The sequence below is a fragment of the Tauraco erythrolophus genome, chromosome 14 (genome assembly GCF_009769465.1).
Source record: "Tauraco erythrolophus isolate bTauEry1 chromosome 14, bTauEry1.pri, whole genome shotgun sequence".
NCBI lineage: Eukaryota > Metazoa > Chordata > Aves > Musophagiformes > Musophagidae > Tauraco > Tauraco erythrolophus.
In genome coordinates, this window is record NC_141478.1 from 479184 (window position 1) to 494707 (window position 15524).

The 15524-nt window shown below is 62.0% G+C and overlaps 1 protein-coding gene across 3 annotated transcripts; it reads left to right on the forward strand.

Moving 5' to 3' along the window:
• The first annotated feature begins 2361 nt into the window (after positions 1 to 2361).
• Positions 2362 to 12616, forward strand: AP3S2 (adaptor related protein complex 3 subunit sigma 2). Of its 3 annotated transcripts, XM_086620034.1 has the most exons (7): positions 2362 to 2456; positions 2754 to 2845; positions 2961 to 3072; positions 4682 to 4753; positions 7191 to 7193; positions 8704 to 8811; positions 11811 to 12616. In XM_086620034.1, exons 1-7 carry the CDS (start codon positions 2388 to 2390, stop codon positions 11937 to 11939), a joined length of 585 nt encoding a protein of 194 aa, XP_086476160.1. In that variant the 5' UTR covers positions 2362 to 2387; the 3' UTR covers positions 11940 to 12616. The 3 variants fall into 3 exon arrangements, with proteins under 3 accessions (XP_086476160.1, XP_086476158.1, XP_086476159.1); XM_086620032.1 differs by lacking the exon at positions 7191 to 7193 and having other exon boundaries at positions 2362 to 2504; XM_086620033.1 differs by lacking the exon at positions 7191 to 7193.
• The last annotated feature ends 2908 nt before the right edge of the window (positions 12617 to 15524 follow it).

Genomic DNA, 15524 nt, shown 5'->3' on the forward strand with positions numbered 1-15524 from the left:
TCCTCATCCTGATTGGCTGAGGCGGCTCCAGCCTCGTGTCTCCTCATGCTGATTGGCTGAGGCGGCTGCAGCCTCGTGTCTCCTCATGCTGATTGGCTGAGGCGGCTGCAGCCTCGTGTCTGCTCATCCCAGACTCGCAGAATGGCCCAGGGAAGTGATCCTGCCCCTGTACTCGGCACTGGTGAGGCCGCACCTGGCATATTGTGCCCACTTTTGGGCCCCTCGCTTTAAGAGAGATATTGAGCTCCTGGAGCGAGTCCAGAGAAGGGCGACTAAACTGGTCAAGGGGCTGGAAAATAAAACTTATGGGGAGCAGCTGAGGGAGTTGGGGCTGTTTAGCCTGGAGAAGAGGAGGCTGAGGGGAGACCTGATTACAGCCTACAAATACTTGAGAAGGGATGGTGGGGAGGTGGGGGAAGGGCTCTTTACTATTAGTGATGGGTGATAGAACAAGAGGAAATGGGTATAAGCTTAGTCAGGGGGGGTTCAGGTTGGATGTTCGGAAGTATTTCTTCTCTGAAAGGGCTGTCAGCCACTGGCATAGGCTGCCCAGGGAGGTGGCTGAGTCCCCATCCCTGGATGTGTTTAAGAATAGGGTGGATGAACTGCTTAGGGATATGGTTTAATGGGGATTAGGGACGGTTGGACTGGATGATTTCTAAGGTCTTTTCCAACCTAGAAATCTATGAATCTATGATTGGCTGAGGCAGCTGCAGCCTCATGTCTCCTCATCCTGATTGGATGTTTCCCTTTGCCCTTTTTAAGCAGCTGTTAATAAACTGTTTTGCTCTCCGCAAACTGCGTCTGTTCTGCCCGGGCTCGTGGTCGGGGGGGGCTCCCTCTGTCCCTGTCCCCACCCCCAGCCCTTTTATTACATTTTTCTCCTCCCCACGTCCCTGGGAAGCAGCGAGAGAGCGGCTGAGCGGGGCTGAGCTGCCGGATCGGCCTAAAGCCACGGCATCTCCTCACTGATTGGCTGAGGCGGCTGCAGCCTCGTGTTTCCTCATCCTGATTGGCTGAGGCAGCTCAACCTCGTGTCTCCTCATGCTGATTGGCTGAGGTAGCTCAGCCTCATGTCTCCTCATGCTGATTGGCTGAGGTAGCTCAGCCTTGTGTCTCCTTATCCTGATTGGCTGAGGTAACTCAGCCTTGTGTCTCCTCATCCTGATTGGCTGAAGTACCTCAGCCTCATGTCTCCTCATGCTGATTGGCTGAGGCTCCTGCCTTCCTTCGCAGACCCCTGTCTTTTCAAACCGAGACAGACTCTGGTGCCCAACGTGGGGCACGAGGGCATCGAGAGCAAGAGGAATAACAGCTCCTGAGTGCCCTGAGTTTTGCCAGTGTTGCCATGTGGTCTGGCTCACCCCGGTCCGGGTGGCACGTGGTCGTGGCTGTATTTCTCCCATTTGCAGGCCCTTATCTAAACATGGGTCCTATAACTAAGGCTGCTGTGGCCGTTATCCAGCTCGCTTTACAGGTTAATAAGGCGGGGAATTCGTGGATTTTTAACTTCCTCTGGAAGGCAGGCACATGGATTCAGAGCCATCGCGCACTAACTGCTTTTGGGGTTTCTTTCTTCATGGTACCTCCTGTGCGGAAATGACACCGGGAAAAGTTTTCTCCCAACCCTTCACCCAGCTCGTTGGGTCTGCCCCACTGGTTTTTGAAGGATTCAAATCTTCCCCAAACGCGGCCCCCAGGCCCGCTGGCTCTTTAAGAGGGGGCGTGGCCTGCCGCCGAGCTCCGCCCCGCCGGGCAGCCACACCCCCTGCGCGCGCTCCGCCCCGGCGCCGCGCCGCTCCCGTCGCTCCGGGGCTGCCGCGCCCCCTGGCGGCGCGGGCGGGGAGCGGGCGGCGGGGCCGGTGGCGGAGCCGGTGCGGGCCCCGGCAGCGCGTTCCCGGCGCGGGCCGCGCGGCTCCGGGCCCTCCTGTGCTCCCCCCCAGCGCGGGCCGCGAGGGACGGCCGCCCCCTCCCCGGTCTGCCCCGGCGGCTGTCGCTGTCCCGGGGAAGGCCTCGGTCCAGCAGCCCGACCCCGGCAAGCCCCCGGCCGGCCTTGGCAGCGGCAGAGCGGCTGCGCCCCAGCCCGGGCATCGCCGGAGAGGGGGCTCCGAGCGTTCCCCCTGAGCCCGCTCCACCGGAGCAGCCGGTCCCCGAGCCCCGGCACTGCGCGGGGGGCCGAGGCCGGGCCCCGGCTGCTCGGGGGGCGCAGGGTCCCCGCGGGGCCGCCCGGGGTCAGCCTACCGGCGGCCGGGCCGGAGCGCCGCCCCGCTCCGCGCTGCCGCCGCGTTTCCGGGGCGGGCGAGGGGTTTCCTGCGGGGAGGCTGCGGCCGCTGCGGCCCCGGTTCCGCTCCCGCTCCCGGCCCGGCCCGGCCCGTCCAGCCGCCGGGATGATCAACGCCATCCTGGTGTTCAACAACCACGGCAAGCCGCGGCTCGTCCGCTTCTACCAGCACCTGGTGCGGGGCCCGCGGCTGCCGGGGGCGCGGGGGGTGCCCGAGCCCGGTGCGGGGCTGGGGGCTCAGCGGGGCTGGGCTGGGCGGTGAGGGGGGCATGGTGGGGCTGGGGAGCCCCGGCTGCCTCAGCCCCGGGCCCTGCCTGGTCCCTCGGGGTCCCCCCGCGGCCTCTCCCGCGGTGCCGGGGCTGGCGGGGCTGCCCTGCCCCTCGCCCGGAGCTGCCAGCTCGGGGCATCGCTCGGGGCAGCAGAGGAGAGCCGGGCACACGGCCCATGGGTGCTTGCTCTCGCCTCCTCGCAGGCGGAGGAGGTCCAGCAGCAGATTATCCGAGAGATTTTCCACCTGGTCCTGAAGCGGGACGACCACATCTGCAACTTCCTGGAGTGCGGCAGGTAACGCTCTGCCCTCCGGCGAGGGGGGTCTGTGCCAGGCCGTCCCCTTGGCCCGGGCAGCACCTGGGCTGCGTCCCCCTCCTGAAGCCCTTCGCCTCTGCCCGTGTCTCCGCAGCCTGTTTGGCGGCTCGGACTACAAGCTGATCTACCGCCACTACGCCACGCTGTACTTCGTCTTCTGCGTGGACTCCTCGGAGAGCGAGCTGGGCATCTTGGACCTCATCCAGGTCGGTCTCGCTGCACTCAGGTTTGCTGCCCGAGGGCAGCCCGGCCCCGACACCTTTCAGGTGCGCTCTGTGTCGGTGGCATCTCTGTGCTGGACCTTCTGGAAGCGACTGAGAAGCTGTTCAGGGGGCTGCGATGGGGAAGGGGAGCTGCACGTGCGTTAGCTGATACACGGCTCCTCCACCTGGAAGCAGTGGGGGAAGTAAATCTGAATTAGTTTCTTTAAACAATAGAATCATTTAGGTTGGAAAAGACCCTTAAGATCATTGAGTCCAACTGTTAACGTAGCACTGCCAAGTCCCCACTAAGTTGTGTCCTTAAGCGCCACACTCCTACGTGGTTTTTAAATACCTTGAGGGATGGTGACTCCACCACTTCCCAGGGCAGCCTGTTCCAGTGCTTGACAACCCTTCCGGTGAAGAAATTTTTCCTGCTATCCAATCTAAACCTCCCCCGGGGCAACTCGAGGCCGTTTCCTTTTGTCCCATCACTTGTTACTTGGGAAAAGAGACCAATCCCCACCTCGCTACAACCGCCTTTCACGTAGTTGTAGAGAGTGATAAGGTCTTCCTGAGCCTCCTTTTCTCCAGGCTAAACAACCCCAGTGCCCTCATCTGCTCCTTGTAAGACTCACGCTCCAGATCCTCCACCAGCTTCCTTGCCCGTCTTTGGACACGCTCCAGCACCTCCATGTCTTTCTTGTAGGGAGGGGCCCAAAACTACAAGTGTGTTTTTAAAAGTGTGTTCAAACACTGTGCACTTGTAAAAGGGACCTTGTAAAATCCGACTAACGACAGGTGTGATGGCGTGGGCACAGGAGGTGGCAGGAGCCGCCTGCCCTGCTCGGGTCACCCACTCTGCGATCACGCAGTTCCCGTAACTCGGCCCCTTTCAGGCTGTTCTGGTGGCTGCAGCCCTGCCCCGGGCACGGCAGCCAGCCGTCGCCCCAGCGCTGCGGCGGATGGCGACATCAACATCTGGGATTTCCCCTGGCATGGCCAAGTCCTGTGTCTCGGTGCCCTTGACCTTGTGCTGGGCCCCTTGAGCTGAGGCTGGGATCACATTCCTGCAATGAGAGGTTCTGGGGTGCGGGCAGCACCTGAAGGCAGCAGCGAGTGGGTACGCACCGCTGCTGGGATGGAGCCTGTCCGGGGCCGGAGGAGCCCTCCGGGCTGCCTGGGTTGGATCTACTGTGCCCTCCTTCCATAGCTGCCTGGCCAGGGCCAGGCTCTCATTCCAGCCACAGCCCCTTGCCAAGGCAAACGCTCTCCTAGGCAGGTCTGGAATTCTCTGTCTGGTTTCTGTGGTGTGGCAAGGAATGGCCCCGGTGCCTGCGTGGCAATCCGCTGAACTCATGCTGCCTCCGGCTGGTACTGGGGGTCCCGGGCAGCCCCCGGCGCTGGGGCTGCCTGCCTTTGCCCTGGGAACAGGCATTTTGCTGCCATCGAAGGGAGATGGGACTGCAGCGAGGGCTTTGTCCCTGCTCAGTGAGTGGTCTCAGTTTCTGGTTGGGGCTGTGACTTTTTTGCCCGCAGGTGCTGGGGCTGTGTCGGAAACATCTCGCGGTGGTGAGTGGTCTTCTGTACTGACCTGCCCTTCCTGCCCCCTCAGGTGTTCGTGGAGACACTGGACAAGTGCTTTGAGAATGTCTGTGAGCTGGACCTCATCTTCCACATGGACAAGGTGGGTTGTGGGCTCTGTGTGCTCCCTGGGCCGGCGCCGTCGTTCCCCCCGGAGCCCTGTGCTCCACGGGCAGGAGCCGTCCCAGCCTTGAGCTCTGGAGTCTCTCAGGAGAGGCCGTTGATATGTTAGGGGTCACTTTTTGGGGAGAGATTGAAATCCTGGGTGGGGAAGTTGTCAGTGTAGGGTCTTCTTAAGCCACTCATGTCGTGTCCTCCAAGAGGTCGGTGCTGCCGGGCTCTGTTGGGAGCCCGCCGTGGGTAAGCCAGCTTTCGGCTCCCAGCGCTCGCCCCGCTGCCGGTGCACGGCTGTGTTGAGGCCGCCCTCCCTGCCGCAGCGCGGCGATGGCGGGGTGGCTGTGGGCTGGTGATTGCCACCGACGCCGGGTAACTGTGCGGTCGAGTGACGGGGATCCGCGCTGGAGCTTTGCTCTTGGTCCGTGGCACGGGCTGGCGCCGATGGAGCTGGGCATTGCGCAGGGGCATTTCGCCTCTGCTGGCTGTACTGCGGAACCTGTTAGGAATGTTGTTAGCATTTCACTGGAGCCGCGGGGGAAAAAAAAAGGGTAAGGAGCAATGGGAATGTTTGGAATACAGAATGTTTGGTAAACTTCTGTTTGAGCCACAGCCTGTAATGCTTCCTCTTCAGCTGGACAGAGTTTCTGGGCAGAAACGGATCCGCTTTGGTCATCTCCATAGATGGGGCTGAAGATCACTGGGACTGTGCTTAGAGGAAAGGGAGGCTCAGCCGTCCTGTGCGCTGCGCTCCCGTTGCTGGCGATAAGGATGTTCTTGCTTTGTTGAAGACAAAACGTGCTGTCGTGGTTTAACCCCCACCGGCAGCTACGCACCGCACAGCCGCTTGCTCGCTCCCCCACCCTGGGGTGGGGGGAAGAGAATCGGAAGGGTAAAAGCAAGAAAACTTGTGAGTTAAGAACAGTTTAATAATTGAAATAAAGTAATAATAACAATAGTAGTAGTAATGAAAAGGAAAATAACAGAGAGAGAAATAAAACCCACGAAGGACAAGTGATGCAAATGAAAGCAGCTACTGTGAACCGACTGATGCCCAGCCAGTGCCTGAGCAGCAGCACACCCACCCCAACCTCTCCCCTTACTTTATTGCTGAGTACGACGTCATACGGTGCGGAATATCCCCTGGGTCAGTTGGGGTCAGCTGTCCCGGCTGTGTCCCCTCCCAGCTTATCGTGCCCCCCCAGCCTACTCGGGGTGGGTGGGGTGAGAGGCAGAAGAGCCGTGGTGCTGTGTAAGCACTGCTCAGCCGTAACCGAAACATCTCTGTGTTATCAGTGCTGTGTTCTGCACCAGTCCAAAACACAGCCCCACACCAGCTACTGGGAAGAAAATTAACTCTACCCCAGCTGAAACCAACACACGTGCCAACAAAAAAGAGGAGGGGCAAAAAATCAGTAAGGTGTAAAACGTTCCCTTTCTGTTGGCGATTCCAACTGAAGAACTCTGGCAGAGAAGTGGAGTTGGCAAATCTTCTAAGGCAGCGATCTGGATCAGCTGAACGTACTAGCAACTGGTTAGGTAAGACTTTGATTTCATAATTTGCCTGCTGTAAACTTTCAGCAATGTTACGTTGATTATCTTGTCAGCAAAACTGTTCTTATCAAAGCAAGCAAAAGGAGAGGAAGTCAGAAGTCAGAAGGAAGGAGGGGGTTCCTGCGGGAGAAGTGACGGCAGTCACGCAGGTCGCCTCTGGACGCGGCTGGGGGAGGATGCGCTCCCAGTCACTGATTTTTGTGGCGTGACCAAGACCCGGCAGCTTTACACTCAATCCACGGCCCACGGGCAGAAGAGATTCCCCTGTTTGTGTGTTTTGCAGGAGGAGCACGGAGCGCCCTTCCTCTGGGCTCTCCTGCCAGGCAAAGGGTTCAAAGGAGACGGGAGTCATGAGGGTTTCGGGCAGGGGGGACCCTGGGCTGGGCCACCCCGAGGCTCTCCTACCAGTCGGGCTCGTTTACTTCCCGTCCTGTGCTCCCGCTGCTTCCCAGCCTTGACTTCAGTCCTTGGCCACTATCCTCTCGTCTCTCTTTCTGTCTTTGGCCTGTATTTGTTTCTCAGATGTGTTGATGTTGAGTGCCTGCGCTTCCAAGAGCTTGATTGTAGATGGGTGGCGTTAGGGGCGCTGGGAATAGGCAGGCATGTCCTGCTGGTCCCTGGGTCTTGCCCCTCGAGTGCCCGGGAAGGGCTCTCTGCGGCTGCGATGCCACCCCAGCGCTCCCACGGAGCCCTCCATCCGCAGCGTCAGTCTGTCAGGAGCTGCACGGGGCGCGGGGCGGCCCCCCGCTCCGGGAGGTGGGCTGCGGAGTTTGTGAGTTCCTGAGTAGGACAGGAGAGAAACGAGGCCAACATCAACGGGAAAGTGCCAATTTGTCGAGCAGAGACTTTGGCTGCAAACGTTCCCAGCGCAGCAGGTTCTGGCTGGGATTTGGGCAGATCCCGTGATTCTCTGTTACTGCCTCGAGATGCGCCTCGCGCTGCGTGTGCGGCGCAGGGGCCGTGCAGTGAGAGCTGCTGCAGGGTTTGGGTCCCTGCTCCGGCAGCGGGCAGCTGGAAGGGGCTGTGGGCTCTGTGGTTCCCAGGCACCAGTGGCACTCGTGCTTTTAGGCTGTCAGCTTGGAAGCAGCAGCCTCAGAGCTGCAGAGATCCCTCTTTCGCAAGGGGAGGCTGGAGCCACGAAGCTGTGGGGAGGCTCAGAGGAGGCTCTTGCCCGGCTCCTGCTTGTGCTTTGTACCTTGGAAGAGAACGTGAGTTTTGCTGAGCAGCTGTGAGGTCCTGGAGAGGACACGGTTTGTTCAGGAAGTGCTGTGTTTCGATTTGGAAAACAAAGCTTGCTTGGGATTTCTGCTCCGTTGGTTTTGGTCCAACTTGGGCTGAAGCCAGATCTTGAAGGAACAACGTTTCTGCAGCCCAGATGCTCTCCTGTTGTGGGGAGCTGCTGGCACCGGCCGCAGCGGTGCTGGCAGGGGCTGGGCTGAGCCGAGGCCGCGCTGTGGGATGGCGCTTCCAGTGCTGCGGGCGTCCCGGGAAGGGGCTGCGTCACCCAGGGCTTGCCCGGTGGCCCGAAGCTGGGTCTCCCCCTTCTAGCAGCTTCTCTGGCGTGCTTTATTTTTCACAGCATCGCCCTGACAGCATGTTCCACGCCGCGTTTACAACCGCAAACTGCCCTCGTGAAGCCATAAAACGATGCAATAATTTATCCATCTTCCAGTAATAGCCTATTTCACGGAAGTTACCAGAGACCCGTAAATTCATTATCGGTGCTGGGTGGTTGCTGGGAGCTGCTGACGGAGCAGGGCAGGCTGCGCTGCGCGGGGCGGCCCGGCCGAAGCGGGGTGTGGGTGCTGCAGCCGCCCAGCGTGACCCAGCTGCCACCCCGGGGCTGCTGGTGTTTTCCTGGGTCGCAAACCACAATGGCCCCTTTGTCCCGCCGGGGGATGTCGCCGGCCCTTCCCGGCAGGGGCTGGCAGGGGGAGCAGCTGGAGACCACTCTGCTTCATCCTTGGCCCCAGGCGGACCCTGGGGAAGGGAGTAGGCTCTCTTGGCAGCTTTCATGTGCGTGTGTCACAGTCCTGTCTTTCCTAAGAAAAGCTGAGAAGTTGGGCTCTGGCCCAGCTTTACAAGGAGAAGAAACTGGTCCTGGGAAGAAGCGTTCTGCCCGGTGGCTCCAGGAGGCCCTGGGGTCCCCGCTGCCCCGTGGGCTCCTCTCTGGAGCACTCTGGGGTGGGGACTGATGCCCGTTGTGACACGGGCTGTGTGGGCTGCGGGGAGGATGGGGCTGGGTTTGCATCTCTCCGGGAAATGCCAGCCCCAACGTGCTTCCATGCCAGCCTGCGGGCACTGCGGCCGCCGCTGCTCCCGGCTGGTCCGTGAGCCGGGCTGGGTTCACAGCCTTCCCTCCCCTCCTCTCCCCTTCCCTCGCAGGTTCACCACATCTTGCAGGAGGTGGTGATCGGCGGCATGGTGCTGGAGACCAACATGAACGAGATCGTGGCGCAGGTGGAGGCCCAGGGCAAGCTGGAGAAGGCAGAGGTGAGTGGCAACGCTGCAGCTCTGCCCCGCCGGAGGCTGATGTACTCCGGGGTGGGGGAGCAGCCTGCGGGGTCTGGAGCTGGTGCATGTGGGGTGTTCCCATTATCCCCAATATCCCCAGTATGCCCAGTATCCCCAGTCCTTGCCTGCCTGAGTGCTTGGAAAGAGGGCACATCCCTCCCCAGCTGCGCTCCGTGCTGTTTAGGAGTGTAGGGAGCAGCCCAAGCGTGGAAATGGCTGCTCCATCCAGGCTGATAACCTGACGTAGTGAAAGGTTTATTGCCCCAGTTTGCGCTCTCATCATGAAGATGAAGTTCCTGGAATGTGTTGATGATAAGTTCCTTCTCCAAATGGTAGAGGAACCGACGAAGAGAGGTGCTTTGCTGGACCTTGTTCTCACCAACAAGGAGGGGCTGGTGGGGAAGGTGACGCTCAAGGGCAGCCTTGGCTGCAGTGACCATGAAATGGTGGAGTTCAAGATTCTTAGGGAGGCAAGGAGGGTGCTCAGCAAGCTCAGGAGAGCCTGGATTTCAGGAGAGCAGAATTTGGCCTCTTCAGGGATCTCCTTGGTAGAGTACAATGGGATGAGGCCCTGGAGGGAAGAGTGGCACAAGAAAGCTGGTTAATATTCAAGGATTACCGCCTCCAAGCTCCGGAGCAGTGCCTCCCAACAAAGAGGAAGTCAGGTAGGAAGACCATGGATGAACAAGGAGCTCCTGGACCAATTCACACACAAAAAGGAGGCCTGCAGAGTGTGGAAGCAAGGACAGGTAGCCTGGGAAGAATACAAAGAAATTGTCTGAGCAACCAGAGATCAGGTTAGGAAAGCTAAAGCCCTGATAGAGTTAAATCTGGCCAGAGACATCAAGGGCAACAAGAAAAACTTCTAAAGATATGGCAGTGATAAAAAGAGATCTAGGGAAAACGTAGGCCCTCTCTGGAAGGAAACGGGGGACCTGGCTACCCGGGATATGGAGAAGGCTGAGGTTCTCAACGACTTCTTTGCCTCAGTCTTCACTGGCAAGAGCTCCAGCTGCACAGCCCAAGTCACTGAAGGCAAAGGCAGGGACTGGGAGAATGAAGAACTGCTCAATGTAGGAGAAGATCAGGTTTGAGACCATCTAAAGAACCTGAAGGTGGACCAGTCCTGAGGGTGGACCTGATGAGGTGCATCCATGGGTCCGGAGGGAACGGGCAGATGAAGTTGCTAAGCCACTGTCCATCATATTTCAGAAGTTGTGGCAGTTTGGCGAAGTTCCCACTGACTGGAAAAGGGGAAACACAGCCCCCATCTTTAAAAAGGGAAAAAAGACCCAGGGAACTACAGGCCAGTCAGTCTCACCTCTGTGCCCGACAAGATCATGGAGCAGATCCTCCTGGCGACTGTGCTAAGGCACATAGACAATAAGGAGGTGATTGGTGACAGCCAACATGGCTTCACTAAGGGAAAATCCTGCCTGACTAATTTGGTGGCCTTCTATGATGAGGTTACGGCATTAATGGATAGGGGAAGAGCAACTGACATCGTCTACCTGGACTTATCCAAAGCATTTGACACTGTCCCACACGACATCCTTGTCTCTAAACTGGAGAGACATGGATTTGATGGATGGACCACTCGATGGATAAGGAATTGGCTGGATGGTCACACTCAGAGTTGTGGTCAACGGTTCAATGTCCAAGTGGAGGCCGGTGACGAGTGGTGTTCCTCAGGGATCAGTACTGGGGCCAGTGCTGTTTAACATCTTTGTTGGAGACATGGACAGTGGGATCGAGTGCACCCTCAGCAAGTTTGCAGATGACACCAAGCTCTGTGGTGTTGTGGACATGCTGGAGGGAAGGTATGCCATCCAGAGGGACCTTGACAGGCTGGAGAGGTGGACCTGTGAGAACCTCATGAAGTTCAACAAGGCCAAGTGCAAGGTCTTGCACGTGGGTCGGGGCAATCCCAAGCACAAGTACAGGCTGGGCGGAGAATGGATTGAGAGCAGCCCTGAGGAGAAGGACTTGGGGGTGCTGGTTGATGAGAAGCTCAACCTGAGCCAGCAACGCGCGCTGGCAGCCCAGAAAGCGAAACGTGTCCTGGGCTGCATCCAAAGCAGCGTGGCCAGCAGGTTGGGGAGGGGGATTCTGCCCCTCTGCTCTGCTCTCCTGAGACCCCCCTGCAGTGCTGCGTTCAGCTCTGGGGGCCCCAACATCAGAAGGACATGGAGCTGTTGGAGCAGGTCCAGAGGAGGCCACGGAGATGATGTGAGGGCTGGAGCACCTCTGCTCTGGAGACAGGCTGGGAGAGTTGGGGCTGTTCAGCCTGGAGAAGAGAAGGCTCCGGGGAGACCTTCCAGCACCTTCCAGTACCTGAAGGTATTTTCTTCAGGTAGTACTTTCCAGTACTACAGGAAAGCTGGAGAGGGGCTTTGGACAGGGGTGTGCAGTGACAGGACACGGGGCAATGGCTTTAAACTGAAAGAGGGGAGATTTCAATGGGATCTGAGGAAGAAATTCTTCCCTCTGAGGGTGGTGAGGCACTGGCACAGGTTGCCCAGAGAAGCTGTGGCTGCCCCATCCCTGGCAGTGTTCAAGGCCAGGTTGGATGAGGCTTTGGGCAACGTGGTGTAGTGGAGGGTGTCCCTGCCCATGGCAGGGGCATTGGAACTGGATGGTCTTGGAGGTCCCTTCCAACCCAAACCATTCTGTGATTCTGTGATGAGCTGTGCTCCGGTCCCGGGGAAGCACCGCGCTGCCTGTGCTGCTCCCTGTGCTGCTCCCTGTGCTCCCACTAGGGCCGGGTTGTCAGTGGGGTGGGAGGGGGGTGTGGGGGCTGCTGCCCGGCTGTGGCTGTGCCAAGCCGCGCGTGGGGGGACGTGGCTGCGCCCTGGGGCTCGGCGAGGGCAGGGCAGCACGGGGCATGGCTCCATTCCGGGTGCTCCTGCAGCTCAGCACGGGGCTCAGCGGGGCTGTGGGGTGGGGGGGCAGTGGTCACCAGTCCCTCCCGTCGGCAGGGAGGGCTCTCGGCTGCTCCTTCCCGCGCCGTCTCGGCCGTGAAGAACATCAACCTGCCGGACATCCCTCGCAACATCAACATCGGAGACATCAACATCAAAGTGCCCAACCTGTCGCAGTTCATGTGAGCGTCCCGCGGCGGGGGGGCTGCCCGCGAGCGCTGGCTGGCGAGAGGAACTGGGCTCCACTGGGCTCCCCCTGCCCCTCCGGTCTCTGCCCGTGCGGCACACGCTGGGCCCGGGGCCCTGGGTTGGTGGGCGATGGGAGGGAGCGGTGATGGGGCTCAGTGGGAATGGGGAGGTGCTGCATATCTGTCCATCACCTTGGCCTTGGGCTCGGTTCTGGCCTCCCAACAGCACGGGTGGCCCTTCTCCCCCTCCCTCCCCGTCGATGCACAACCTCTCTCCTTGCCGTGGGAAGGGAGAGCCGGGTCCTGCCTCTCCCACCACTTCTTGGGAGATTCCTGGTTGTAAAAATGCACTTGTAGCTGATGGTTCCCTGAGGAGCCGTAGGCTGTCATCTCCTCCATCCTCCCCGGGCTGGGCTGTCCCCTGCCCGCCATCCCTGCACCCGCCCTGGTCCTGCTCACTGCGTCTGGCACCCCGGGCTGGGGTTGGTACCAGCCTGGCCAGGGTTGCTCATCGGAGCTGCTGTGGGCTCTGGAGCTGGGGCCAGTGCGGGTGGTACCTGCTGGGCAAACTGGTGCCAGAAGCTGCCAGGGAGGAGAGCAGCTTGTAGGGTGGGGGCCAAGCTGGGGCCTCCTGGAGCGTGTCCCTGTGTCCTAATAAACCACCATGTTAACCTGTGTCTGCTGTGGGTGCTGCTGGCCTGGCGCTGCGGGGAGCACGGGGAGGGGGCTGGGGGGCTCTGCGCAGCTCCCACGGTGCCCAGGCTGCTGCATGGGGGGGGAACGGGGCCCTGGACCGCAGCCGGGGAGGGCTGGGGTTGCTGCAGCGTCGGTCCGGTGCAGGGTCCCTGGCTGCACCTCTCCGGAGCGGGCAGGGGGGAGCGGGATGGCCCCGCTTGGGTTTCGACACTGCTGGCCCCTGCTCCGTGTCTTTGGAGGCACGTCACCCCCTGCGACCTTCTGGTGCCCGCTGCCCTCCCGCCAGCCTTCCTGCCTTCTCTCTGCCGCAGAGCATCCCTGCTCCACTCTGACAGGGCAACTGCGAACCCCGTGGCTGGGGGCACGTGGAGGCTGTGGGGCTGGGGCCGGTGTGCCCCCGTGGCCTGGGGGAGCAGGGCTGGGCCTGGGGGTCGGGGTGGGCACGGCAGCGAGGTCCCTGGGCAGCAGGGCTCCTCAAGCCGGGTGCCCTGCAGCCCTGGCTCTGCCACGGCTCCATCTGGCCACCAGCCTCCAGGCTGGCTCGGGGCCCCTTCCTCTGCTTCTCCTCTGGCCGGGCCAGCTGTGCTCTGCTCCGGTGGACTCTGCCTCCACTTCCCCTGGCAGGGAAACCGTGACTCTGCCTGGAAGGAATTTTCATGCTGTCTCCCCTCCCTGCAGCTTAACCCTTCCCCAGCTGGCCATGAGCCACCACCAGTGGCTAGCGCAGGTCAAGGAGCTGGGCAACCTGCTCTTCCTCTTCTCCGCCAGCCCTCCTCCTCCTCTTCCTGTTGGCTTCCGGAGTTGCGGTGGAGGGAGCAGGTGAGCGGTGGTCCAGCCTGTGTCCTGCGGCTGGGATGTGGGGTCCAGCAGGCACTGGGGTGGTCGGAGGGGAAGACTTCAGCTTGCCCTGTGGCAAGGAACTCGGCGTGGTGCCCATGTCCCGCTGGGGACACTGGGGTGCCCGGGGGGTTGGGCTGGGGCAGGCGGCCCCGGCTGCGATAAGCCGTGCCCGCGTCCAGCCCCGCGCCGTGGCACGGCAGTCCTTGGCGCAGGATGTGTCCGGCCACATGCGCTTCCTCTGTGGCGACGAGATGTTTGTGCTCGGCCGCTCCAGTAACTGACGGCTCTGGCCTCGCTGCCCCTTCCCACATCCTGCCCGAGCCTCGGCTCCGCGGGTCTGCAGGAGGCTGAGGACCGAGGGCCACGCTGGGGCACGGTGAGTCCTTCCGCTGCTCCCAGCTGGCCCCTTTCCCCTCGCCCGAGCGGAAAAGGGCAGAGACGATAGGGGGGGTCACCCTAACATGGGCTGGGCCAAACCCTGGGACCCCCATTTCCCCACCCAGGAGGGCTGCAGCCCTGACCCCAGTGGCCATGGGGCTGTGTGGGAGCCTGGCCAGGGCAGAGGCGGCCCTGCAAGCCCTGGCTCCTCGGGGCTGGCTGCCCAGGGACCCCAGGGTCCTGCCCGGGGACAGGAGCCCCCAGTGACGGGGCAGAGCGGAGGGAGGAGGCTGCGCTGAAGGTGAGGCCTGGCTGGTGCCGCAGGCAGCAGCATTCCTGCCCAGGGCAGGGCTACGAGACTACCGGCGCTGGCAATGAGCCTATGTGCCCCAAGGGACCGTGGCCGGGTCACCAGCCCCCTCCTGCACCCCAAGGCGAGCCGGGAGAACAGGGAGGGCAGGGGCTGCCCCGGGACTCAGTGCTCTCCTATCCGAGCATCCTGCGTGGCCCGGAGATGGGAGATGTGGCGGGGTCTTGGGGCTGGCTCCTGGCTCCCCGCCCCGATGCCTGTCCCCAGCCAGGTCGTGCTTTGGCACCGATGGGTGCTGGATTTTGCTGAGCTCAGCCAGGGTCTACTTGCTGGAGTGTGTCCCACGACTTCAGACCCCCCTCCCCGGCAGCGAGGCGGAGGGGAGCGGGTGATGGAGCCTGGCACCGGCCCAGCACCTCTGCAGGTACCTGCGGAACAGTAGCCAAACATGGACCCATGTCCTGCCCAAGCACCAAAGGAGCCCGAGTCCTGGCCCCGCACCCAGGCTGTGCAGGGGCACTCCCAGAGCGGAGGGGCCCAGGGCCCAGCTGCCTCACGGTGCCGCACCCCGCAAACCTGCCCCCGGGGCACATCCCCAACTAACACCCGCCCCCCACCCCGCTGAGGCAGTGAGAGGTCCCGCGTCCCCAAGGGTCCCGCTCCGCTCGGGGCTGGAGGTGCCTCCCCCCCAGCAGAGAACCCCTCGCCCTGTCCCTGCGCCGGGTATGGCGGGGCCGGAATCCCCCGTGCCCGGGCTGGGCGCTGCCCCCCCCCCTGCTGCCCTGCTTCCCTGCCCCGGGCTGTGCACCGCCAGCCCCCGGGCCGGCCAGCAGCCCAGGGGTTAAGGGGGCGAGGAGGTTCGGGTTACTTCCCTCGGAGCTTGAGGAGGAAAGTTTCCTCCGGCCGGCGGCTGAGCGAGCGGAGCTGAGACGCCCGAGAGCCGGGCAGGCAGCGCGCAGGCAGGGCGCAGGCAGCGCGCAGGCAGGGCGCAGGCAGCGCGCAGGCAGGGCGCAGGCAGGGCGCAGGCAGGGCATCGGGTGCCTCGACGGGGATGGGGCGGGCGGGACCCCCCCGGCCCCTCGCTCCCCGCGGCTGAGCGCACGAAGGTGAGTGGGGGGCGATGCCGCTGCCCAGACCCTCGTGGGGGGCAGACCCCGAGCCAGGGGTCTTGGGGGTCCCCGCCCTGGGGATCGTTGGCTCGGGCCGAGCGGGGAAGGGGGCTGCGTGGGTGCCTCCGGGGCTGGCACGGGGCTGTGGGGTTCGTGTGCGTGGGGGTTTCGGAGCCCGTGTGTGACGGGGGGGAATTTTGGGGGTCCATGGGGGTGCACGAGGTTACGGAGGGCTCTGGGGGGGGTGTGC

Excerpts from the sequence above, each read along its gene's own strand:
- AP3S2 (XM_086620032.1), top strand. The coding sequence starts at position 2,388 with ATGATCAACGCCATCCTGGTGTTCAACAACCACGGCAAGCCGCGGCTC. Across the intron at positions 2,846-2,960 it reads AACTTCCTGGAGTGCGGCAG|CCTGTTTGGCGGCTCGGACT; the intron begins GTAACGCTCTGC and ends GTGTCTCCGCAG. Across the intron at positions 3,073-4,681 it reads GCATCTTGGACCTCATCCAG|GTGTTCGTGGAGACACTGGA; the intron begins GTCGGTCTCGCT and ends CTGCCCCCTCAG.